Source organism: Zootoca vivipara, chromosome 6 (assembly GCF_963506605.1).
Source record: "Zootoca vivipara chromosome 6, rZooViv1.1, whole genome shotgun sequence".
NCBI lineage: Eukaryota > Metazoa > Chordata > Lepidosauria > Squamata > Lacertidae > Zootoca > Zootoca vivipara.
The window spans coordinates 89,788,255-89,815,157 of NC_083281.1; the positions used below are offsets into that span (position 1 = coordinate 89,788,255).

Sequence of the window (26,903 nt, forward strand, 5' to 3'; positions counted from 1 at the left end):
GGGCTTCTTCTTTTTAGTGTTCATTTTCCACTGAGGGAGAAGACACTGGCTCATTTCAAGAAGACACAAAAGACTTGCTCACTCGAGTGGAGTCACCAGGTGCCTGTTTTGATGAGAGAGCGGTGAATCCAGGTGGGCACATCTCTCTCTGCGCGGCCCTTTTATTAAATTCTTTTTAAGTTTGCAAAGCCTGGATTTTATTTGTGATGTTCTGGAATAACAAGTATTAGGAGAATATTCCCTTTGGTACTTCCTTGTAATCATAAATATTTTTGGTTTTCTAAAAACACACTCACAATAATAGGAAGCAGAGAGTAGGACTATATATAGGGGCAGGTCTCTCATAGTTGGGACTGGTGTTTTGTTTTTAAAACTTGTTTTTAATGGGTTTTGAAAAGGGGGGGGAAATCCCAAATCAATATTTCCCTTTAATTCTTAAGAAACAGTTAAGCAGAGGTGCCTGCCTCTCAAGGACCCAGTTTAGGCTTTCTTAATACTTTGGCCACCTCATGAGAAGAGAAGACTCCCTGTAAAAAGATCCTGATGTTGGGAAAGATGGAGGGCACAAGGAGAAGGGGGCGACAGAGGACAAGATGGCTGGACAGTGTTCTTGAAGCTACAAACATGAGTTTGACCAAACTGCGGGAGGCAGTGGAAGACAGGAGTGCCTGGCGTGCTATGGTCCATGGGGTCACGAAGAGTCGGACACGACTAAACAACAACAAAAAGGATTGGTGTACTCACAAATCTCATTTTTTGCACTCTCCCCACCCCTGACAATTTTGTTGAGCAAGTCAGTCATTCACTGGCATGTTACAGAACATTTATTGTCTCGCAACCCCTTAAGGTAGGAGCTTATTCAGAGCCCAGCTGCATCCTTAGGCCACAGGCCCATCCGGTCCAGCATCCAGATTCCTGCCGTGGTCCAGCAGGTGTGTCCCACGGGCTCATGAGCAGAGGATGCTCAGCTGCCTTCCACTTTCGCACCCAGCAATGTATCTGGAGATACACTGCACTTGTCTGTGGTTGGATTATCAGTGCTCAGCAAACTTTTTCACCACGGGGCCGGTCCACTGTCCCTCAGACATTGTGGGGGGCGGACTATATTTTGGGGGGAAATTTAAATGAACGAATTCCTATGCCCCACAAATAACCCAGAGGTGCATTTTAAATAAAAGGACACATTCTATTCGTGTAAAAACATGCTGATTCCCGGGCCGGATTTAGAGGGCGATTGGGCCGGATCTGGCCCCGAGGCCTTAGTTTGCCTACCGTAACCATCTGGAGGTTTAGCCACCTGAAGACCAACCCACCATGAAACTGCCTAATTTGCCTTGGGACATGTTATTATATAGTTGGGTGGGGATGCAAATTTAACATTAAAGCCATATGGTGCCTGTGATTATATTGCCATATTTTGTCAGGGCAAAACTTGGGGGCTGAGGTCTCTGCGCGCGCGCACACACACACACAAAATTTGGCAGAATCAGTCCCACTCACAAATTCAACACGGCTAGCTTACTATGTTTTGAATTAAGTGGTACACATTTCAAGACTCTTCAGATTCTAAAATCAACCAACTACCCCAGTTAATTCAGATTCCAGAAATTCATTCCATGCCATGTGAATAAGCCCCCCCCCCAGCAGTAGGTTTAGACCAGGGTTTCCCCAAACTTGGGTCTCCAGCTGTTTTTGAACTACAACTCCCATCATCCCTTAAGCTAGCAGGACCAATAGATTTAATCCACCTTGGCCTCCTTACGACATTTGCCTAATCAGCACAATGTTCAGAGGATATGATTAATCCTAGTTAATAAAATAAAAAAAACCTTAAGTGGTCTATATTTATTAATATTATTTGCCGCAGAGATGACAGGGAAAAGACGAGGCCATGATCCATTTGGAGCAGTGGCATTACGGCATTGGAGAGCATTCGGCGGCGACCAGCAGATGGAGATATTGATTCATTAGTAGAAGGGACCACAGTTTGAATTCAGGGAATTGTAGCGGCTGGTTTCTCCTCGTATTATTCTGGGGGATTGTGAAAAACGGGCAGGTGGCTGGGGGTGCTGTGGAGGCGCAATAATTCTGGAGAACAGCAAAATAAGAGTCCTTCTCCCCAGGCGAGCGCCTCTGGAATGCATGGTAGAGGCGCAGCTGGAAAAGGGGTGATGCTGGAGGGGGGGCTTTACCCCGGACGCTAGGGGGCGCCCCCAAGGCAAGCAAACCGCTGCGGGGACCGCAGGGGGGCTTAGAAATCGTAGACTCATAGTGCTGGAAAGGGTACCGAGGGTCATCTAGTCCAACCCACGGCGATGCAGGAATCACAGCTCTGGGGCTGCTCCTGCTTTTGATCTGCAGAGAAATTTCCTTGCCGTTTCTTTCCATCTTTATCGAGGGTCTTTCCCCCCCTGTCCATTTACTCTTTTGTTTGTCTAAAAACCCTCTTTTTTCATTTCACTACTTCTGACCTTTTGAAATTTTCGGTTCCTGTTTCCTTCCATCATCATCAACAACAACATCATAATCAAACCAAATAAAAAAAATCCCTTGCATTATAGCACCTTAGAAACCAACTAATTTAGTTGGTCTCTAAGGTGCTACTGGAAGGGGGAAATTTTTTTATGTTGTTTCGACTACACCAGACCAACACGGCTACCTACCTGTAACTACGTATAATCAAACCAGTAACTTTCTGATTTCCCCCTTCTCTCCACCCCCCGCACATCGCCCGGTTGGTTTCTCCTCCTTTTCTCTAAAGGGGCGCGGAGGTTGCGCGGCCCGCGGCTGCGCCTGGGGCGGGACCAGCGAAGGCGGGCGGGGCGGGGAGGAGGAGGGGGGCGCTGGCCGGCCGCTCCCGCGGCTGCTCTGCCTGGCTAGCATGGCTTTTTCCGCGCCCGGCGCTGCCTCCGGAGGGCTCCGCACCCAGGACGCCTGGTCCCAGCAGGTAAGCGAGGAGAACCCGCCACGATGCCCGTCCCTCTCCAAGAAAACCCCGCACGCACCTCTTTGACTCCAGTCCTTCTTTCCTTCTCGCCAGCCCAGAATCACCCTCGTTTTTTCCGACCAGAAGTCAGCGTCTTGTGGACGCCCGCGCCCCCCACCCCTCATTTGCTCTCTGAGCAGAGAAAAGGCGGGGTTGCAGGGACCTCTTTCTGAGCAGGGTGGGGAATTTAGCCCCTCTCGGAATGCCTTCTCCACAGTCCAATGGAGAAACCTTCTGGAGTCCCTTGTGCAGGCTCCTTGCGGCTCCCTGCAGCCTCATCAGGTTTCTGGTCCTCCGCGTGGAAAGATCCCTCCTGCCTCCGCTTAGCTGCCCCTCCCTCTCCCTTCTGTGCTCAGGTTTGGCCATCCATGGCTACTAGTCCTCATGGCCATGTGCTCTCGTCAGGATCAGAGGTATAACACTCTGTTGTGGAGCAACAACAACAGCATGCCTTTAGCTACACCTGCAGTATACTCAGGTTGACGAAAACATGCAATGGTTTGGAGGGTGTGGGCAGAATAAAGGTGCCAGTCCCAACTCTTAAAATGCTAGAACTTCCAGGGAGCTGGGGGTGGGGGTGGGGATATGTATCCAGAACAAACTAAAGGAAATTGGGTGGCTAGGACAACTTTCATAGCTGCCAAGTTTTCCCTTTTCTCTCGAGGAAGCCTATTTAGCATAAGGGAATTTCCCTTTAAAAAAGGGAGAACTTTGCAGCTATGACAACTTTCCTCGTGCATTTTGTGGGATTCCCCACCAGGATTCTCCAATTAGCAATAATGTAAACATTAGTAGGATGACAATGAGTGCGCAAATGCTGTTTGAAGGAAGTGTTTTTAAAAGTAAGGCACAGCAGCTAGAAAGGTTCAGGCTATGCTTCAGTTTGCAGAACTTGGATTTGAGTCTATTGTTAATGAGGCAAATATGGGAGGCTGCATTTTTAAGTGTTGCCTTGTTTGTAAGCCACCTTTGGCACATTTATCTATTGGCAGGCGGCCATGAAAATCTAAATAGTAATAAAAATTATAACCTACTCAGGGCATAACTATGGAACTCACTGCCACAGGATGCCCTGGCATTGTGCTGCCTGCTGACTGATGTTTTTAAAAGTGGATTAGCCAAATGCATGAAGGATGGGGCCACCAGTAGGTAGTCTTCATTTCAAGGACATCAGAGGAGCCTGACAGCGACTCAGACCAAAGGACGCCCATCTCAGCTGGATGCCCCAGTGGGAATCCCGCAAGCAAGGACCTGAGATGCTCACCAGGGGAATCCACTTAGTTCCCAATGCTGGCATAATACATGACCATCATTGTTAGTAGCCTTACGTTCCACAAATTTCCCTAAATGCCTTTTAAAGCCATCTATTACTACGTCTTGCGGGAGCAAATTCCATAGTTACAGCTCCATGCTGTGTGAAGAAGTCCCTTATTTATTGCATTTATGTCCCGACTTTTTCCTCCAAGGAACTCAAGGCGGCATGCGTGGTCCTCCTCCGGACCACACTGGCTCTGAGTACCGTATATTCTGGCATATAAAATGACTGGGCTTATAAAACGACCCCCAACTTTTCCAGTTAAAATACAGAGTTTGGGATATACTCGCCGTATAAGAAATACGACCCGGCGTATAAGACGACCCCTGACTTTTGAGAAGATTTTCCTGGGTTAAAAAGTAGTCTTATACAGGAATATGCAGTGTATCCACATATTGAGCTCCTGAACGCATTGCTTTGCCAGCCTGGTTTTCCCTCTGTACGTGTGGAACTACATCTCCCATCAGCCCCAGTGTCATGCAGCCATGCATGCTGAGGCTGATGGGAGTTGTAGTCCAACACATCTCAGTCTGGAGGACACCAAGTTGTTGAAGGCTATATCATAGAATCATAGGGACTCTGAGGAACATCCTGTCCAAGCAATGCAGGAATATGCAGCTGTCCCATACGGGGATTGAACCTGCAACCTTGGCTGTACCACTGAGCTATCCCGTGGTCATGCAGGGACACACCTCATTTTGCTCTTTCTTCTCTCCAGATCTTTCCTGTCATCCATTGGATCCAAGCAGTCATGGCTTCTTTGAGGTACTGCAAAGCTTCTTCTTTCTAAAGATGTAACCTGGGACTGATGGAGAACCTCTCGCCAGAGGCTGGTCTCTCGTTTTAGGATAGCTCTGAAACCCTTTGAGGATTTGTTCTCCTCTGTTTTAATGGCCATTGCTGATGTTATTTATTTACTTATTTTTAAAGCCTGTTGCAAGTCACCTCGAGTGTCAGAGAGGCGGAAGATGAATGTTTTAAATGAATGAAATGAAAATGTCATCAGCCAGGAGTTTTGACAAATTAAAACGTTTTCACTGCCCCTGTTGGCCAGGGACCCCCTTGAGGTGCATTTGTGCAAAGACCTCTATGCATGCTTTGGGCTTCTACATTATCTTTGTGCCATTAAATTCAGCAAAAGTTGGAAGCTGCCGATTTTTTACAGGATGGAGAGAAGTATTTTTGGTTGCCTTCTACTGTCCGCAGATCAAGCCACTGTTAAAAGCACAATAATGGGGGCTTGGGAAAAATGTTGGCAACCCTTTGCAAATGCCAGTCCTCCTTTGCATCCATTGTCTAAGGCAGCGTTTCCCAACCTTGTGCCTCCAGCTGTTTTGGGACTACAACTCCCATCATCCCTAGCTAGCAAGACCAGTGGTCAGGAATGATGGGAATTGTAGTCCGAAAACAGCTGGAGGCACAAGGTTGGGAAACACTGGTCTAAGGCAGTGGAAGCTGGAAGTAGCAAGGATTAAGCTGTGTGTGTGTGTGTGTGTGTGAGAGAGAGAGAGAGAGAGAGAGAGAGAGAGAGAGAGAGAGAGAGAGAGAGAAGAGCAACAGCTCAAGCGGTCATCAACTTATTTTCAACCTAAGGCTCATGGCCACAAACGGCCCACGGGGGTCATTTAACCGGCCCACGAGCTGCCCCCGAACCAAGCTGCCCGCTCAGCGAGTCCCCGCGTGCTGTGCTAAACCGGCGTGGCACGGGGACTCGCTTCTGCAGTGCGGGAAATTGTGTCTGCGCATATGCCGACAATCATGTCTGCCAGAAATCGCAGGCGCGCGCACGATCCGGCCCACGGAGGGATCTCCGCTGGAGTGAACCAGCCCAGGTGAGGTAAACCTTGCCGACCCCTGTCCTACGCCCTTTAAGCAGCTGAGTGAGAAGCAGAAACTCGGCAGATAAGCTTTCTCCATCATGCAGGCTCAATGATGCAGAAACTGTCAGCTACAGAATTTCTGGTGGCCACCTGCTGTTCAAGGCATGAGAGCCCCACTAGAAGGAAAGTTGGCAACAGTGGTGGACCTTGGCGCCTCCAATTTCAGGGGCACCCTGTGCAATGCCAAAAACTCTCTCTCTCTCTCTCTCTCTCTCTCTCACACACACACACACACACACACACACACCGCCCACTTCTTTCCCTCCATTAGATGTCAGGTAGCCTTTGTGGGCACCCTTCTACTCTTTTTTTCCCAATTTTTTTAATTATTTTTTTATAGAAACATAACACAACTGACAATACCAGAAAAGGAAGGGGGGGGAGAAGAAGAAGAACCAAAAACAAGAACAGCAACAATAATTTCATTGCTTAATCTCTTGTCAACTCATTGTTCTGCGACTTCCTCAGATCCTCCTTACTGCGATTCATTACTTATTCTTTTTAGCAATTTCAATTTCATAATCATTTTAACCTTATATAAATTGTACTTCTTCTTAATTGTTTACGAAACCATTGTCTTCAATTGCCTATTTTTCTTTACCACTAAGCCCAGTCCTACGCTACAGCATTATATATAACTCCAAGTCCATTTCTTATTAATTAATTACAATACTATTCTTCTTCAAATAAGCTTTGAAGTTCTTCCAATCTTCTTCCACCGATTTTTCTCCCTGTTCTCGGAGCCTCCCGGTCAGATCAGCCAGTTCCATATATTCTATCATTTTCATCTGCCACTCTTCCACAGGTGGTATCTCTTGTGTCTTCCAATATTTTGCTATCAAGATTCTAGCCGCTGTTGTGGCATATAAAAAGAATGTGGTATCTTTCTTGGGTATTTCATTCTTGACTATCCCCAACAAAAAGGCCTCTGGTTTCTTTACAAAAGTGTTTTTAAACACTTTCTTCAGTTCATTATAAATCCTTTCCCAGAAGTCTTTTATTTTGGGGCAAGTCCACCACATGTGATAAAACGTTCCTTCTACTGCTTTACATTTCCAGCACTTATTATCATATGTATGATACATCTTTGCTAATTTAACTGGAGTTAAATACCACCTATGGGCACCCTTCTACTCAACCAATCAACTCTTTGTTCCCACAGCATAATAGGGTCCAGCTCGCTGATTGGGTATGCAGTGCTCCAGAATACAGCCAGATCCCCCCAGGTAAGGGAATTTCTTTTATTGTGTTTTTTTATTGCTTTTTTAAAAAAAGAATTCACCTAAATTGCCCTTTATGTAAGCAGCTCAGAAGGGAGGGGCAGAAATCTCCATGAAGAATGTTTAAAAATTTCAAGGGCATTCTTCCCTCCTAGTTGCTAAAACAAATATTTCACTCTAGAGGCTGGTGGCTGAATCATCATCTTGTTTCATTTCAGAGCAGCTGTGCTCTGTGCAAGAGCAGAGCCCCTGACAAGAGGTCAACTCCTCCGTTGGCCAATAAGCGGCTGCTATTATTATTATTATTTGCATTTATATTCCACTTTTTTTATCCAAGGAGCTCAAGGTGGTGTGCATGTTTCTGCCCCTCCCCACAACAACCCTCTGAGCTAGGCTAGGCTGAGAGGCAGTGACTGGCCCCCAGCATTACCCCGTGAGCTTCATGGCAAGGAGACCAGGGTCCATATTCCCACTCAGCCATGAAGCTCACCGGGGTGTCCTTGGGGCCTGTCGCTGCCTCTCTCAGCTTAACCTGCCTCACAGGGTTGTTGTGTGGATTAAATGAGAAGGAAAAGAAATAAGCATACCACCTTGAGATCCCTGGAGGGAAAAAAGATGGTGTATAAATGCAATAATTGGGGGGGGGGAGAGAGAAAGCCTTTCACTGCATGCCCGTGTGGAGAAGCTTCTCCTGTTGACTTTCTGTCTGCCATGCCACCTCTGTCTGTGCGTCACACCATAGAAGCTGGGGGGGGGGCAGACACAGTGAGCATGGAAAAATTTCGCATACATGAACGTTGGCCTCCTGTTGCTACAATCAGCATCCACATAGAAAAGGCCACATTGACAACGGCTACCTACCTGTAACTACATTTAAAGTGCTAGGGCACCACTTTAAAGAGCCGTGGCTCCCCCCAAAGAATTCTGGGAAGTGTAGTTTTTTTTAAAAGGGTAGTGAGGGAACCACCACAGAGCTACAGTTCACAGAGTGGTTTAACACTCAGTTCATCTCCACAGGGAACTGTGGGAATTGTAACTCTGGGAGGGGGATAAGGAGGGGCTCCTATCAACTCTCAGCACTTTTAACAAACTACAACTCCCAGAATTCCTTGGGGGGGGTTGAGCCATTTTAGAGTGGTATCATAGCACTTTAAATGCATGGGGTGAACTTTTCGGACCCCATGGTTACTATGCAGTTTAACAGTTTCCTTACCCCAGCAGAGGGATTTCAAAGGATGCTTGTAGGATTGGAACTCGTGTCCAAAACTGCTTGGTTGTGAAGGGAGGCGATGGATTCCTCTCCCAGTGTGGGTCCTTCCCACATTTCATGACCGTTCAAACTCTGTTTACAGGTTGAAACTTTATTTACATCATCCATCAGCCATAGCAATAAAACAACAATACGATATACAGTACAAAGGTTAAATATCTGCCGGCCGAGAATCCATTTCCTGCCTCTGGTGAGGTGGACTTCAGCCACAAAACCTTGTGCTGTAATCAATTGGTTAGCCTTTCATGGGCCGCAAAACTGCTTGCTGCCAAAGAGTAATTCATGTAATCTTGAAATGCTTGCTCCTCCCACAGTTGTTCCTGCTAAAGAATGGAATAATTTTACTTTATTTATTCGCAAAAGTACTCCTATACCATCATAGCTTACCAGAGTGGCCACGAGGTCCTTTCTGGGGAGGCTTCACATTGGCTTCTGAGAACCAGCTCAGTAGAACAGATCTTAAAGCTTCGGCAAGTTTGATAGGTCAATAGCAGTATTTTAACTGAAACCCAGTTAAACGGCCAGTCCTATCATTAGGCAGAGTGAGGCCCCTGCCTCAGGCAGCAAGTGCCTCAGGCAGCTGTTCCTGCTGGCTGTTATCCCACCCAGCCAGCTATTTCACCTTGGTTGCCACCCAGGCCGTCCTGGACCCCCTAATCCAGCGGTGGCCAAACTTGGCCCTCCAGCTGTTTTGGGACTACAACTCCCATCATCCCTAGCTAACAGGACCAGTGGTCAGGGATGATGGGAATTGTAATCCCAAAACAGCTGGAGGACGCCAAGTTTGGTCACCACTCCCCTAATCTAACCTGCTGCCTCGAGGGATCGGGAGCAGAATATGCTTCCCCATCATTGGCGATGAAGAAGCAGGATTCAACCTCTCGTCTGGAATGGGGAAAGGGCACCAGAACTTAAAGCAGTGCATAGTTAAACTACGGAACTCCCTCCCGCAGGAGGAAGTGATGGCCACCAACTCGGCTGGCTTTACAAGAGGACTAGATGCATTCATGGGGGAGGACGATGCCACAATAGTGTAGTGTAGTGGTTAGTGTTGGAACGGGACCTGGGAAAGGGCAGGGTTTGAATCCTGCACTCAGCCACGAAGCTCTGGGGGGGCAGCCGCTGCCTCTCAGCCTAACCTGCTTCACGGGGATGTCGTGGGGATTAAATAAGATGGAGGGGAAGAAGCCATGGTCACCACCTTGAGCTCCTTGGAGAAAAAGGTGCGTTGTGAATGCAGTAAATAAGGAAATAACAACCCATGTTCTTCCCCAGGGACGGCCTTTGTTCTACTTGAGCCTCTTGGATCTCTTTCTGGGCATGTGCTGGCTGTTGGGGGCTCTCCTCTACAGTGAAGAGGCTGCTACGTCCGCAAGCCAAGAGGCTGCTTGCTACAACCTACAAGCCACAGGAGAGGTAAGAACGATGCCGGCACTTTGGCCTGTTTCAGGGATGGAGAGTGGGTTTTTGCCTGAGGTACTAGCAGCAAGCTGCCTAGGGAGCCAAGGTGCTGTAGTGGTTAGAAGCTTGGACTAGGACCTGGGAGAGACCCAGGTTCAAATCCCCTCACAGTCATGTTCCAGAGCAGGCATCCCCAAACTGCGGCCCTCCGGATGTTTTGGCCGACAACTCCCATGATCCCTAGCTAGCAGGACGATGGGAATTGTAGTCCAAAACATCTGGAGGGCCAAAGTTTGGGGATGCCTGTTCCAGAGTCTCCTTTATCCAGACAAAGTTCAAGATAACTTCAGTCCCATTTAAAACAAATAGATTACACGTGGTCAAGCAGAAGGCCATTAGAGGCAGGGCCTTCTCCAATGTGGTTCCATTTTCATGGAAAACACTCCCTAGATAAGCCAGTCTGGTCCCATCACTGTTAGCCTTCTGCTGTTTAGTAGGAATGTGGCTGTTGTCCCAGGAGGCTTTTGGGGTCCTAATTCTACCCTAATTATTCTTGGTTATTTTTTCCTGCTTCTGATACAGTTTCCTGGTTTGTTTGTTTGTTTGTTTGATGGGGTTTAGTAACTGTGAACTTACTAGTGCTCTAAGATAACTGGTCTTCCCTTACGCTATGTTGTTAGCTGCCATCCGGTTTTCCTGTTCCCCCCAAAAGCAGAATGCCGTATAAAAAATAATAATTGACATGATTTGATGGCATCTGAAGGCCTGAGATCAGGCATCCCCAAACTGCGGCCCTCCAGATGTTTTGGCCTACAACTCCCATGATCCCTAGCTAACAGGACCAGTGGTCAGGAATGATGGGAATTGTAGTCCAAAACATCTGGAGGGCTGAAGTTTGGGGATGCCTGCCTGAGATGGTCTGCTAGAAATTGACCAGTGATCAAATGGTCTGTGGTCTACTGGTCCACTGCCCACCTTTGGAGAATCAGGACTTCCTTGGACAATCTTTACAAAAGCAAGACAGTCCTCCAATTCTGAGACTGCATTTGCTTTTCTGGTGCTTTGCAGACTGGAGCATTGGGGATTTCTCCTTGTTACACCAGCTGGAATGTGTGCTGGCTGGGTGCTGAGCTGTCACAAAAGGTGTGGTTTGGTAAACATGTCAGCTCAACTCTTCAAGGAGTTGAGCTGGCTTCTGAGTAGGCTCTCCTTCTAGACCAGAGCTTTCGAAACTGTGCATGGCAACACGTTTGTGTGTCGCGCGAATGCTCCCCGTTTTCTTCCCAGGGCTGGAAAGGGGTTAGTTTAACCTCCGGCTTGCTAGCAAAACTGAATAATTGTGTGTGAAAGGATGCATGTCTAAAAAGTTTGTCGCCAAGATGAAAAGTTTGGAAAGCTCTGGGCTGGAGGCAGAAGACGGTTGCCTCTTGGGTTAAAACATACCTGCTTGCCCCAGAAACTTGCAGATCAGAGCAGCGGTTGTTGTAAGGCTGTGGGGTTGGTTGGGTTTTGCCAAGTGTTAGTTGGAAGAAGCTTTATGCTAAACCAGGAAATTAATCTGCCGAGCCCAGACTTGTCTGCTCTGACTGGGGTCTCAGGTCTTTTGTTTGCTTTGGGATAGAGCGAAACCATAACATGGGTCTGCGCCAATAGACTTTGCCTGGCAGTGAGCAGGTGTGAAATTGCAGTAAACTTCCTGGAACGAGCATACACAACACTCTCTCAAGGGAAAGCAGTAACTGATGTTCCTGTGCTGTGCTGATGTGTTTTGTGCCTTTGATCCTGGGGTCCAAAGCGCCTGTGATCCCAGTTTGGGAGCTAGAGCTAGAGCTAAATGCTAAATACTCACCTCACGATTGTGAGTGGTGGTGGTGGTGGTGGTGTGTATTCAGAGCCGGTCAACCCAATATTTCAGCATCTGAAATTTCTCCAGGCCAGGGGTAGCAGGTGTGGTGCCCTCCAGATGTGGCTGGGCTCCAGCTCCCAGCCAGAATGGCGATTGGCCTGGAAGGATGGGGGCTGGAGACCAACATCTGGAGAGCATCACATTGGCTACCCCTGCCCTAGATCCTAGGGAATCCTATTTATTAACACAAATAAATAATAATTAATCTGTACAAACTATTGAGATTTCCAGCATATAATGCATCAGGGGAGCACTATTTATTTATTTGTTTCTTTTCTATCAGAGATAGCCATTCCCAGGGAAGAATACAGTTCAGGTCATATTGTTCATGATAGCTATATATCCTATACACTTTTAAAATGTGGCTCTTTTTGGGAGGGGGAGGTTATTGGGTTGTTTTATTTGTATTATATAGAATGTGGTTTTTATGTTGATCTTTTCTGTGAACCGTCCTGAGACCTTCGGGTATAGGGAGGTATATGATTATTATTATTATTAATTATTAATAATAATATTATTAAAAATATTATTAATAATAATATGGGCAAAGATGCTTTGACGATGCACGAAAGCTCATACCAAAATAAAAACTTAGTTGGTCTTTAAGGTGCTACTGAAGGAATTTTTTTTTATTATGCTTTGACGAGTTTATCTTTAAGACCAGATTCATTTGGATATTGCCCAAAAGGCCACCATCTTACATAACATGTGCCCAGTTTTCTTGTCCTTTTGATCACTCCTGTTATTTTCTCACTGGTAGCCAGTCTCCAGATACAGTATTCTTAAACTTCAAATCCAGGGACACTCCTGCTGGCCTTCCAGGTTCCAGAGAGCTGTTCCTTGTGAAGAGGGAGTGGTGGTTAAAGGACTCTAGGAATAGTAGCTCTGGGAGGGGGAAAGGAATCTATCAGCACCTGTCACAAACTACAGTTCCCAGGATTCCTTGGGAGAAGCTATGACTGTTTAAAGTGGTATTATAGTGTTTTCAGTGCATGGTGTGACTGTGCTCTAAATTTGGATGAACCTAATTTAGACTAGGGACGCAGGTGCCGCTGTGGTCTAAACCACTGAGCCTAGGGCTTGCTGATCGGAAGGTCAGCGGTTCAAATCCCCATAACAGGGTGAGCTCCCATTGCTCAGTCCCAGCTCCTGCCTACCTAGCAGTTCGAAAGCACGTCAAAGTGCAAGTAGATTAATAGGTACCGCTCCGGCAGGAAGGTAAACAGTGTTTCCATGCGCTGCTCTGGTTCGCCAGAAGCAGCTTAGTCATGCTGGCCACATGACCCAGAAGCTGTACGCCGGCTCCCTCAGCCAGTAAAGCGAGATGAGCGCCACAACCCCAGAGTCGTCTGCAACTGGACCTATTGGCCAGGGGTCCCTTTACCTTTACCTTTAATTTAGACTACCCCTTGAATGGGATGCCTTGCAAGCCCCGCTATAGGAGTCCCTGGTTAGAATCATTATATTCTTCCTTTTTAAATGACAGTGGCCTACTGGTTTTCCAAACCTTCAAGCTTATTGTTGCACATGTATTATCAGTCATGCCAGGAAATCCAATCTTCCTGTTTCTGTGTTTTCATTTTTTCCATTTGCTGGCCTGCAGCACATCTGGTCTTTCTGACATTTCCCCCGGTCCCTAGTTTGCTCCTGCCTTTAAGAGAGCATTTGAATTATTCTGAAGCTGTTTACACATCCAAAGGAATCTTGCCTGTATACAGAAATTGCCCACAGGCCTGTTAAGAAGCAAAATACTGAATAAATATAGGCACAGTGTTTAGCCAAACCACATTCCTGGGCTCTGCACCCAGAAGTTCATCTTTGTAAACTGCCTCCCAAAATCAGAATGTGAAGGGTACATATGTGTCTCGAATCAAGTTAAATCTGTATCTGTGTGTAATTTGTGTAGGTAATCTTGCAGAAGAATCTGGTTTGCCACAGTGGGAAATAGGATACTGGATGCCTTTGGTCTGAGTCAGCAGAGCGCTCTCTTCTTAGTCAAATGTAAAAATTTGGATGGAGAAAAGCAAATATGTTCCCTTCCCTTGGACTCAAAGTTAATGCATGTGTTGCTTTCAACTACCAAAGGGCACGTTTGTGGAGCAATCTAGCCAGCACTTGTTTGTAGCTCTTTGTTTAAATTAATTCGCCCCTAAAAGCTGAGCCATTTTGCTTGTTGTTCTCTCCCAGCTTATTGAGATACGTCTGCTATTTTCTTCCTCTCACCTCCACTCATCCTGTCAATAATTCCTGCATGAATAAAGCCTTTGAACTTCAGAAACTGTAAGCGATTATTCCCATCTAATTGACCCAAGCTGCAAGGTCTGCTAACAAATTTTGCCAGGAAATTAAAGGCAGGAGACAGCTTTGTCTCCAAGTTCCTTGCAGTACCTGGCATTACTATGGCGCAAATGCAGACCTTCTTGGGGGGGTTGTGATCAGCAGAGAGGGCCCTCTTGGCAGATCCATCACTCTAAGAAGTTCTCTGAGGTGTGTGTGTGTGGCATTCTGGGGTCTAGATCTAGATCCATATGAAGGATCCTGCTGGATCAGGCCAATGGGGGCCCATCTATTCAAGCATCCTGTTCTCACACTGGCCAACCAGATGCCTGTGGGAAACTACTGTATTTTCCCATGTATTGGATGAGGCTTTTTGACTCAAAATCATGCCAAAAAACTGGGGCCGTCCAATACGGGGATAATTAGGGGGGGGGGGGAATAGAAGAAGCGGCACGGTTGGCGGGAGCACGGCTTCCCCCATGCCACAGCGAGCAGGGAACAATTGGGGTTCCTGCCTGCAGCTGTATTGGGGGGGAGAGAAGCTGCACAAATCCCCCCCGAAGCTGCTGCGCGCTGCAGGCGCTCCCTGAGTCATTTCCGCGCACAGCGGCATCAGAGGAGGTTGCGCTCCCGCCAACCTTATGGCTGGTGGGAGTCCAACTTCCCCTGAAGCCGCTGTGAGCAGGAAACGATGTAGGGAGTGTTTCCTGCCCGCAGCTGCGTGGGGGGAGAGGCTCAACAACTTTGGGCCATCTCCCCTCATTTTCTTAAAACTGAGTGCCCAAAATGGGGTGGTGTAGTGTCTTGTATATGGGGGTGTCTTATAGACGGAAAAATATTGTAGCAAGCAGGATTTGAACTCAAGAGCACTCTCCCTTCCTGTGGTTTCCAGCAACTAGAGATTCTTTGTAATTTGTTTCAAACTGATTTTAATATTGTATTTTTAAATTGATGTAACCTGCCTCGGAATAGTATGGTGGGTGAGAAATTGAAATAATAGCAATAACAATGAGGGACCCAGGTGGCGCTGTGGGTTAATCCACAGAGTCTAGGGCTTGCTGATCAGAAGGTCGGAGGGTTGAATCCCTGCAACGGGGTGAGCTCCCGTTGCTCGGTCCCAGCTCCTGCCCACCTAGCAGTTCGAAAGCACATCAAAGTGCAAGTAGATAAATAGGGACCGCTCCGGCGGGAAGGTAAACGGCTTAGTTGGTCTTCAAGCTGCTGCTGGAAGGATTTTTTTTTTTTTGTAACTTAAATAGAAAACTTTAGGAAGATTTTTCCTCCAAAAGCATTTTATTTTTAGAATCTGATTTAATTTTTAAAAAAAACTTATTGATTTTTATCCACACTGCAAGCAATCTAACCAGACTACCCATTTCTGCATTCCACTGCAATATATTTACCAAACTCCCAACAGGGCCATCCCTCAGCAACACTCCTGGTTTGCTGTCTCTGCTTGTTCCCATGTCCTCTCCATTTGCCTGTCCAGAGTTGCCAAAGAACCATTTGTGTTTTTCAGGATCCTCTCATGACCCCCTCCAAACGTGAATTCCATGCTCCACTGAAATGCAACAAGGTCCTTGTGTGGCTGCTGTACAATTTACCTGCCCCCCCAATTAAATCCAAATGGCCTAGAAAGCTTTTAATAAAATTCCACTCCATTTGGCCAGCACAATGGATGGGAGGAAAGCAAAGCAGTTATAATGATGGGCGGGAAAGGGGCAGGAGGGAGGCAGGACAAAAATATCAGAAGAGCCCAACCGGGTCAGACTTAAGCCACATACACACTGACCCCGTTTGGAGCACTAAAATGAACTTTCAATCCAGAGCATCTCGTAGCCATCCGCAGCATGCTGTTTTCAATCCAAATTGATTCTAGATAGCAGTTACTAGGTACACTTTTGAAAAACACAACACCCCCCGGATTATCTTATTCATGCTTTTCAATTCAATTCAATTTGTTATTTCTACCCTGCCCATCTGTCTGGGTTTCCCCAGCCACTCTGGGCGGCTCCCAGCAAAAGATTAAAAATACGATATAAAACATCAGTCATTAAAAACTTCCCTAAACAGGGCTGCCTTCAAATGTCTTCTAAAAGTCAGTTGGTTGTTTATTTCCTTGACATCTGATCAGAGGGCATTCCACAGGGCGGGTGCCACTACCGAAAAGGCCCTCTGCTGTTGCTGCTGCCGCTGCCGCCACTGGAGCCTCCTCCTTCTCCATTGTCTGGGCGCGGCTGGCGTTGCTGCTGCTGGGTCCTGCTGGCTCGGGGTGTGCGGCGCTGCTGAGCGCTTTGTTGGCTGGCGCTGCAGCAGCCGGTTCCGGGCGCTGACCTGGCAGGCCTCCTCCTGCTGCATTGCTGCTGCTGGCCTCCGGAGGCAGCCTGCTGGGTCGGCGCCCAGCGTGCCCCAAGCCTCTGGGAGTCAGCAGAAGGAGGAGGAGGCATGCCGGGTCGGCGCCCAGCAGCGCCGCGCGCTCCAAGCCCCAAGCCAGCAGGAGCGTTTGTTCCTGGAGGGTTGGGGCGCTCCACACGTGCTGTTGGGTGCTGACCTGGCAAGCCTCCTCCTCCTCCTGCCGTCTCCTGGAGGCTCGGGGCGCTCCGCACGGCGCTGCTGGGTGCCGACCCAGCAAGCCTCCTCCTCCTCCTCCTGCAGCTGGCGCTGCTGCTGGCTCCCGGAGGCTCAGGGGTGACTGGAGAGGTGCGGGCAGCCTCGCCTCTTTCTTGGCGCCCTCCAGAACTGCGCCTACCACTATGGCTTATTTTTGGGGTATGGCTTATATTTCTCAAATGCTTGAAAATTATGGTTACGTCTTAAAATATGAGAAACACAGTAGCAGCTTGCTCTTTGAGATTTCAACCTGGAAGTGAGTTTCTTGAGCTTTCTGAGGCCTTGCCGCCTTCCGAAGCCAAGCCCCGACCTCTGCCGGGCTTGCGGAGGCTCCGCGATGGGCCTGTAGGTCGCAATCGGCCCCCAAAGCCTTGCAGCCTCCCAGAGGCAAGCCCCGACCTCCCCCGGACCTGCGGAGGTTCCGCGATGGGCCTGTAGGCCGCGATCGGCCTCTGAATCCTTGCAGCCTCCCAGAGGCAAGCCCCGACTCCCCCCAGACCTGCGGAGGCTCAGCAATGGGCCTGTAGGCCGTGATCAGCCTCCAAAGCCTTGCAGCCTCCCAGAGGCAAGCCCTGACTTCCCCCAGACCTGCGGAGGCTCAGCGATGGGCCTGTAGGCCGTGATCGGCCTCCGAAGCCTTGCAGCCTCCCAGAGGCAAGCCCCAACCTCCCCCAGGCCTGCGGAGGCTCTGCAATCAGCCTACAGGCCGTGGGAAGCTTCCATGGCCTTCACAACTGCCCGGAGCCAGACCCCAGCATCCTCAGGATGCCCAGCAGGTCGCATCCCAACCCCAGAATTAGGTAAGAAACACCTAACGAAGACCAAGAGCAGTATAGCTGCTAAGAAAACAAAGATGAGCTCGGGCCAAAAAGCCCTTCACAAACCTTTGCCCCAGCCCCAGCTATAGAAAGATGGGTGGCAATCAGCCAGGTAAGCCCACCTACCCTGTGTTCGCGTGGTGGTGGAAATTTTTGGGATTCTGCAAGGGAGTTTGGGATTTCTTTACATGAGTCTGCCTTGTGCCTTTGTTTACGTGAGTCTGCCCTGTGCCTTTCTCTCTGGGGTTCAGGAGCTAATCAAGAAAGGAAGCTGCGGTACAATAGGCTGAGATAAGAAAAGTGAGCCTGACCGAGGCCCCCTTTGGAATCGGAGGCCCGGGCCAAATGGCCCATATGGCCCACCCTCTGTTTGGGCCTGATTCCCACCCCATTTGCAGATGGAGGAGAATGTCAGGGTGGGGCCAGGTACCACGGACTGTGGCATAAACTTGCTTATAGTAGTAAAAACTGCTTTCTAGAAATTAAAAGCTTTTTTACAGGACCACCATAAATGACACAGGGTGCCTCTCCGCAAATGCTTTGTTTTGTCCATCCAGTCAGCTGGTCCCCTGAAAGGGGGAACATCTTCTTCCTCATGGTATTCATAATATAATACAGTTCTAAAAAGTTCCTTTGTTGTTGTTTTCTTAAAAGGATGTTGGTGGGTAGGAGGAATTCTTTCTGCCCTTAGCCCTTTCTGCCTTCAAACTCCATGCCCTGCCCCAAGGCTATTTTAACAATAATATGCAGAACTCTTTTTCCTTTGGATTTGTCGTTTTTCTTCTTATAAGAACAGTTATTGTGGCAGGTAGGTGCTGGAAAAGCCATTTTAAAATCCAAGAATATGCCAGTCATTTTAAAATGCAAATAGCCACTTAAAACCTCATATTCTGCAATTCTGTGTCATTTGTGTACATGTCCCAGAATTCAGCATCCTGAAAATGGCACTTTTTTTTAAAGAGGCAAGTGGCTAGTTGTTAGGGTGATGAAAATCATTTTGACAGCATGCAGGCAGTTCTTAGTGGAATCCCAAGGGCTGGAGGGAGCTTGGCTGAGTAGAGGATTCCATACTGGCACAGGTCCCAAGTTTATACACAGTGTGATTGCAGAATTGTGGGTCATGCATGTTGCACAACCATGTTCTTCCTCCTTTCCCCAGATCTTCTATGTTGCCTCCTTCTTGTATACTGTCAATTACATCTGGCACCTTTACATAGATCTGAAGATGAAATATAACCAGAATCTACAAAACCGGCCACCCCAGGTAAATTTCGTTTTGGTAACAGCTTGCATATTTTAAAGAATGACTTCGTACACCGCTTGATGTGGCAAAAGATATGCGATTCACACAGATTGTGACAAAGAAATAGAGTCAGTGCATAATAACAAAATGCAAAACATTAAAACTGATACTGACATGATTCCTGTGGGCTGTTATGATGCTTTGAAGAAAAGGCAAACCCTAAACACTCACTGGCAATACAGTGGTACCTTGGTTTATAAACTTAATCTGTTCCAGAAGTCTGTTCTTAAACCAAAGCATTCTTAAACCAAGGCGTGCTTTCCCATAGCATCAGGGGACTCAATTTACAAATGGAACACACTCAACAGGAAGCAAAACATGTTCTTATTTCCAAGGCAAAGTTCACAAACCTAAAAACCTATTTTCAGGTTTGCAGCGTTCTTAATCCAAGTTGTTCATAAACTAAGTTGTTCTTAAACCAAGGTGCCACTGTATTGGGAAAGATGGGCAGCTTCATATAAATGTATATGGGTGTGGGTTTGTATTGAAGTGTAGGTGAGTGGCACATAACGATTAGAGTTTTGGACTAGGACCTGGGAGACAAGGGTTCAAATCCCCACTCAGCCATTAAGTTCACTGGGTGACGTTGGGCCAGTCACTGCTTCTCAGCTTAACCTACCTCATTGGTGGGGATTTAAATGACAAGGAGAACCATGTATGCCACCTTGAGCTCCTTGGAGGAAAAGATGGGACCTAAATGCAATAAACACACACACACAGTTAAAATTAATTAAAATTAACAAAATCCATGCAGCACTATGAAACTCCCTCCCACAGGAGGCAGTGATGACCAGCTTGGACGGATTTAAAAGAGAGTTAGACAAATTCACAGAGGAAATGGCTATCAGTGGCTACTAGCCACGATGGCTATGCTCTGCCTCCACAGTCAGAAGCAGAATTGCTCCTGTAAATGAGTCGCTGGAGCACCCAGGCAGAGAAAGCACTCTAGTGTTTGGGTCCTGTTTCCCACGGGCATCTGGGTGGTTGCTGTGAGAACAGGATCCCGAACTAGATGATGAGCCATTGGCCTGATCCAAAAGGCTCTTCAAACATTCTTAGAGAACATGGATTTGATGTCTGCAAATTCCGGGAGTGATTCCCCTCTATTTTTTTTCTCTCCATACAGTGCAGGGGACATTTTTTGTGAGGTTGTGGTGTGGTGTGTATAACCCTAACAATATGGTGCATGCCCATGGAGGCTCTCAGAAATTTCATGGACAAAAACAGAGCCCACCTTGTCCGCTTGTAGTTTCTCTCTACCTCCCACCACGGCCTGTTCATTCTGCTATATTGCTGGCCGGTTTGACACCTTCCTTGCTTTCCTGAACACAGAATTTCAGGGAGCATTATTAAAAAAGCAAGTAAGATGTTTGCTCCTTTGGTTAATGATCTACTAGCATGAAAAACATAACTGGCCTGAGACATACAATCATATGACCTGCATCATGTGACACAGCCTCCTACAGCAGGCTACTACAAATACTTTGGATCTCAAGCATTGATCCTTGATGTGAGATTCACGCTGTTACAAGCAGAAAATTCTGAGTGTCTGTTGGTGAAAAGTCATGGTGTCTGGGCTTGTCTGGGCCGCCAAGACCACATAACACCGGTCTTGAAAGATCTACACTGGCTCCCAGTACGTTTCCAAGCACAATTCAAAGTGTTGGTGCTGACCTTTAAAGCCCTAAATGGCCTCGGTCCAGTATACCTGAAGGAGCGTCTCCACCTCCATCATTCTGCCCGGACACTGAGGTCCAGCACCGAGGGCCTTCTGGCGGTTCCCTTGTTGAGAGAAGCCAAGTTGCAGGGAACTAGGCAGAGGGCCTTCTCAGTGGTTGGACCTGCCCTGTGGAACACCCTCCCAACAGATGTCAAAGAGGAAAACAACTACCAGACTTTTAGAAGACATCTGAAGGCAGCCCTGTTCAGGGAGGCTTTTAATGTTTAATAGATTATTGTGTTTTATTTTTCTGTTGGAAGCCGCCCAGAGTGGCTGGGGAAACCCAGCCAGATGGGCGGGGTATAAATAATATATTATTATTATTATTATTATTATTATTATTATTATTATTATTATTATTTATTATCTTGTACCTGCTAATCTGCTCACTGATGGGAAAGTGACGCATAGACTTGCATCTAGGGTTGCCAGACTCAATAGAGGAGAGGACTTCTGTGCCTTTAATTGCCCTGCTCTCTTTTTGAGTCTGGAAACCTTAAAGAGAAACCAGCAGACCCTTTGTTTAATTTCCAAGCAAAGGGTCTGCTGGTTTCTCTTTAAGGTTTTCCAGACTCAAAAGAGAGCAGGGCAATTAAAGGCACAGAAGTCCTGTCCTCTATTGAGTCTGGCCAACCCTACTTGCATCCATGCATAGCCATGTAATGTTTGCTGGGTGTTGTTTAGGGTGGCCAGCAAAGGAATGGTTGCTGTTTGCAGTGTCAGTTAACCGAGCAGAGCAGGTTGTCCTGGGCGGAGGCAGAGGCAAAACCGCTCCCTTGTCGTCACCTGCCCTTGAACAACACTCTTGAGGAGCAAGCGTCACTGTTTTGGGAACAGAGGGACACAGTTCTGAGAAAAAGACAAACCTCAGTAAATACTTCACCTGCTCTGTGATCAGCAGTCCCTCCACAACTGGCTCAACTCGGAACGGACAGCGCTGCCTCGAGGAACACAAGGAGCCTTCTGTGTAGTTTCTGCAGGTGGAGGCAGCTGCACCACTTGTGAGCTGGATTGCTAGGTTGGTAAAGCATTTCCCGTTACTTACCAATAGCAAACAACCAAAGAGCTGGCAAAGAAACCTTTCTCTCCCTTTCTCCTAACACAAGAACTCGTGGACATCCAATGAAGCTGAATGTTGTGAGATTCAGAACAGATACAAGAAGGTCCTTCTTCGCGTGACATGTGGTTAAAGAGTGGAACTCACTTCCAGGGGAGGCAGGGATGCCCGCCAACTTGGATGGCTTTGAAAGACAAATTGGGGAAGAGGAGGCCTGATGGGGCTGGAGTTTGTGAGTTGTGCATTGGGAAGAGTTTGCATTCATGGAGTAGCAAATTTCTCCCCCTTCGTTGCGAACTACAACTCCCAACATTGGCCAGACTGATTGAGGCAGGTCACCCAGGTCTGAAAGAGAAAGAAAGGGAAACACTCCCATTGCATAACAAGTTATTTGTCTCCTTGGTGTGGGATAGTCCCTTGTCAGCCCCTTCTTCCTGGTTCTCAAGCATCTACTCCCCACCCACCCCTTTCCCCTCCAATAGCTGGAGATGCTGAAGTCAAGCTGCCCCCAGGCACCTAAAGATTCAGGCCTGGACCACAAAGCCACAGTGTAGTAGTGTGTGCCTGGGCACCCAAAGCAGCCACAAGACTCAGGAGGAAAGGGTCTGCAAACCAGATGAGGAATGGTTGAGGAAGTTGGGGATGTTTAGCCTGGAGAAGATGAGTCCGAGAGGAGATATGAGAGCCATCTTCAAACATCTGAAGGGCTGCCACAGGGAAGATGGAATGAGCTTGTTTTCTCTGCTGCTCCAGAAGAGAGGATCGAATCAATGAATTCAAATGACCAGGAAGGAGTTTCCTTTAGGAAGCACTTTCTGAAGGCAAGACATGTTTAACAGTGGGAAGAATTAGGTGGCAGACTCTCCTTCACTGGAGGTTTTTAAGCAAGGTTGGATGGCCACCTGCCAAGGATTCTTGAGCTGTGATTCCAAAATCGCAGGGGGTGGGCAAGATGACCCTTAGGGATCCCTTTCTTACTTTGAAACTTCCCAGTGGCTGGAAGAACACCTGTCTTTACCTCTATGTAACTTCATTGCAGGCTTGGTGTGGAAAGAGCTTCTAAGCTCTCCGACTTGGTTGAGAATCGACTCACGCAATTTGAGCCAGCCCACCTCCATCCGTGTGTAGTTGAAAGTCAAATGAGCATAAGATGATGGCTTACTGTCACACACAGTTGTTTTATGCATATCAAAATGGTGATTCCCCGTCTTGTGTCAAAACTATACAAAGCAGTTAAACCCCTTGTGTGTGGTTTCCCCCCCCTTTCTTTTGTAGATTCTAAGCTACGCAAATCACATTGGCCAAGCAGCTATCGTTTTTTCCGGGTAAGTTTAAATGGTTTGGAATAGGGATTCCTCCATTCAGAAAGAAAGGTTTTGTTTTGTTTTTTAAAAAGAAAAAGTAGTATATATTTAGGGACCCAGGTGGCGCTGTGGGTTAAACCACAGAGTCTAGGGCTTGCTGATCAGAAGGTCGGCGGTTCGAATCCCTGCAACGGGGTGAGCTCCCGTTGCTCGGTCCCAGCTCCTGCCCACCTAGCAGTTCGAAAGCACGTCAAAAGTGCAAGTAGATAAATAGGGAACGCTCCGGCGGGAAGGTAAACGGCGTTTCCGTGCGCTGCTCTGGTTCGCCAGAAGCAGCTTTGTCATGCTGGCCACATGACCCGGAAGCTGTCTGCGGACAAACGCTGGCTCCCTCGGCCTATAGAGCGAGATGAGCGCCGCAACCCCAGAGCCGGACACGACTGGACCTGATGGTCAGGGGCCCCTTTACCTTTTACCTTTAGTATATATTTAAGCAACCAAGCAAACAACAATGTGGTTAGTGGAGAAGGTTGGTAAAGAAAGGTTTTTCTTCCTCTCTTATTACACTCTAATTCCCAGAGTGGTTTAACAGTTAGTCTCCATGCCCAAGGAACTCTGGGAATGGCAGCTCTGGGAGGAGAATGGGGGTCGCCTAACAGCTAACTATCAGCACTCTTAACAAACTACAGCTCCCATAATTCTTTGGGGGAAGCCAGGACTGTTTAAAGTGGTAGTGCTTTAAATGTAGTGCTTTAAATGTCTGGTGTAGTCAAAGGTGGCCCAAAGATCTGATTCCATTTGAAGCAGATTCAAACTCTGGGCTGTTTCTTTGTTGTCCCTTTCTTCTTCCAGCTTTGTCCCTCTCTTATTGATGGTTCCCGTGTTTGGGCTGGGCAACTATTACAAATGTTTTCAGAACTTCACTGCGGAACATGGGTGAGTCAAACTGACTGTACTTTAGCTGTTGCTGAATGAATCACCTTCCACAGCACTGAATAGAGCCCTCAAACAATTAGACATTTATTTCATTTTTTTAAAAAAAATCAAAGCAGTTTGCAACAATGATAGTATAATAAAAATTAAAACACTTTGTCAGCTGGCCATTACGGAAAACGCTTCTTAATTTTCTTCATAAGCAGCATACCAATTCCTTCCTTAGCATTACTGGGGGTATAGGGTGGGCCAAATGAAGATGGTTTGGCTGTGGAATTGAATATGTATTAATTGTTAGCTGCCAGGAGGGTTATCACAAGAAAATGGAAGTATTTACAGTAGATGGATTAACTAAGGATTTATGGTATAGCTAAATCTGGTCTGTAGTTACTGCTGAAAAAAAGAACTAAAAAATCAAGGTACAGTAGAAGGCAAACAAAAAAAGCTTCATTTTCAAATACGTTGCAAAATTTAATTTTGTATATTAATGATTACAAGGTCCAAATGACTCTTAGTAATCATAGAATGGGACCCCGAGGGTCATCTAGTCCAACCCTCTGCAATGCAGGAATCTTGGCTAAAGCATCCATGACAGATGGCCATCCAACCTCTGCTTTAAAACCTCAGCTTAAGGAAGACCAGCTCTTACAGCTTTAAGTGAGAATTTCATTAGATCCAGATATTTATAAATAAAACATCTCTTTTTGCAAACCTTATTACCACCCCAACACAACACCAATCATATTTTCCCCACAGAATGTGAATGAAACAACCAAATTTGTATTTTGTGTGCATGTTTAATCTTAGTTTTCATTCAATTTTTTTGTTCTTCTGTTCTTGTGTGTTGTTGCGGTGTATGTTCTTGTTTAAATAAATAAAAAGAAAAATACATTTTTTAAGAAAAAGAAAAAAAGAAAGCCTGGCTGCAAAGAAAAATTTTCAGTAAATTGGTATAAAAGGTGAAAGTTGACTCTCTCTCGTCGGAGCCTTACGCAGGAGCTGGCTAATAACACTAAAGGCTCGCTTCTGTGTCGATCTCAGATGAGCCTCGCCAACTCAGGGAGGGAGCAACAGTGCTCCTGCAGGTGATCTCAAGCTGGGGTATAAGTGTTCAGGTGGCCCCTGAGGTACCCTGGACCTGTGTCATTCAGGGATTTGTAAAATAATACAAGGAGCTTCAACCTGGCCCAGTTGGAGATGTCAGCCAGGTGGCCCATCAACACTCTGGCCACCAGCAGAAGCTTCCAAGGACAGCCCCACATTGAGCGTGTTGCAGTAATCCAGCCTCGAAGTTATCCACTCATGGGCTACAGCGATCAGGCTACTTGGGGTGCCTCCTTTTGACAATGACTGGCCCTGCCTGTGTGAGCCTCTGCAGCCTGTCCCACTGGCCTGTGAGTCCATATTGTGCTTTATCAGGGACTAAGGTCCCCTTCTACCTTTCTGTCCGGCAGGTGCCTCTTGATGCACACGGAAGTCAAGTTCATCACCGGTCCCCATCAACTTCCTTGCAGTGTGATGTTCTCTTATGGCATCGGAGTATTTCTCATCTCATTCCTGGCCAGCTTCATTGCTATCCTGGTAAGAGACACAGGCACTCATTGCAAAAAAAAAGTTGGCCTCAGAAAAAGCAGAGCTGGGCTCCAGGTGATCTGGAATTACAGGTGTGGGCAGGGAGGTATTCCAGAAGCCAGGGTGTGGTCTAAAACAGGAGGGATTCAGTTACGGGTGGGTAGCCGTGTTGGTCTGCCGTAGTCGAAAAATTTTTTAAAAAATTCTTCCAGTAGCACCTTAGAGACCAACTAAGTTTGTTATTGGTGTGAGCTTTCGTGTGCATGCACACTTCTTCAGATACCATCTCAGGGTGATGTCTCTGCCATTGCCTGTTTTTATTCTTCAATGGCACCTCTCTCAGCCAATCTCCCGAGGAAGCTGGCTTGACTTATTTTTTAGGCCGTGCCAAATCCTTTGATTGAACCCCTTATTAACTAATTTCAGAAATTGTGGGGAGAACCGGGCACCCAGGAATTTTAGGAGACCCTTGCTCCCTGCGAACCCATAACTATACAGTTCATGCTAACCCAACAGTTTCATAATGTGAAGACAGTCCTCTGTTTTCATTTTTAGCTGTGTACATAATAAAGCTGTGCCAATCTATTGCAAAAGAGTCTGTGTGATTTAAACCATGTGTGAATTTTATTCTGTTAAGTCAATTTTTCCACAAGTGTTGCGAAACATACTTCATTGTACCAGTTTGTCAAAGAAGCAGCCCCCCCCCCCCGATTCTTCCAGCATCTCATTATTACGAGCCTGGCCACCAGGGGTTTGAATTGAACTGTAACTTAGTGCCTCTTGCAAAAAGGCTGAGCAGAGCCAGCTCTGGACATTTAGTGCTTGGTTCAGTATTTGCTTTTATTTCAACAAATTCTTCCTGGAACTGAGCCGCTTTCCCACATGCCCACCACATGCCGATGAGACCCCAACATTCTCTAGCATTTTGATGACTAGGAAGAGCCAATGTAGGATGGGGCGTATCGGTGTGAGATACCATTTTTGCAATACAGTGCAATTGCATCTTATGGGCAATTGACTTGCACAATTTCAACCCTACAAATTGAAACCTTGCAAATTAATTGAATGCAAGGCGGAGAGCGTAAAAGCTCATTTTGTGCTGCGTTTTCCTGATTTGGAAAGAGCTTTTAAGCAGCCACATTGCTTACTTGGCTCTGGGATGCTCTCATGAGATTTCACAGGAACTTAGATGGCCCTGCAAGATCTCGTGAGAGCATCCCAGAGCTTGTGTGCTGAATGAGACTTGCCCAGTAAGGAAAGCAGAGTGCTTAAAAGCTCTCTGCCTTGCTTGCGGGGTAAGGTCTGCTCTCGCGCAGGCTCAGGAAGGTAAG

General features: G+C 47.1%; 1 protein-coding gene across 1 annotated transcript in view; it reads left to right on the forward strand.

The window, feature by feature from the left end:
- Positions 1-2,802: 2,802 nt before the first annotated feature.
- Positions 2,803-26,903, forward strand: part of TMEM116 (transmembrane protein 116) — a 37,549-nt gene continuing 13,448 nt past the window's right edge. Inside the window, exons 1-8 of the mRNA XM_035117174.2 lie at positions 2,803-2,947; positions 5,020-5,066; positions 7,344-7,407; positions 9,947-10,087; positions 18,843-18,947; positions 23,039-23,088; positions 23,920-24,003; positions 25,455-25,581. Of these exons, the coding sequence (XP_034973065.2) occupies positions 2,882-2,947; positions 5,020-5,066; positions 7,344-7,407; positions 9,947-10,087; positions 18,843-18,947; positions 23,039-23,088; positions 23,920-24,003; positions 25,455-25,581 (684 nt within the window). The 5' untranslated portion in view covers positions 2,803-2,881. The remainder of the gene's footprint in view (positions 2,948-5,019; positions 5,067-7,343; positions 7,408-9,946; positions 10,088-18,842; positions 18,948-23,038; positions 23,089-23,919; positions 24,004-25,454; positions 25,582-26,903) is intronic.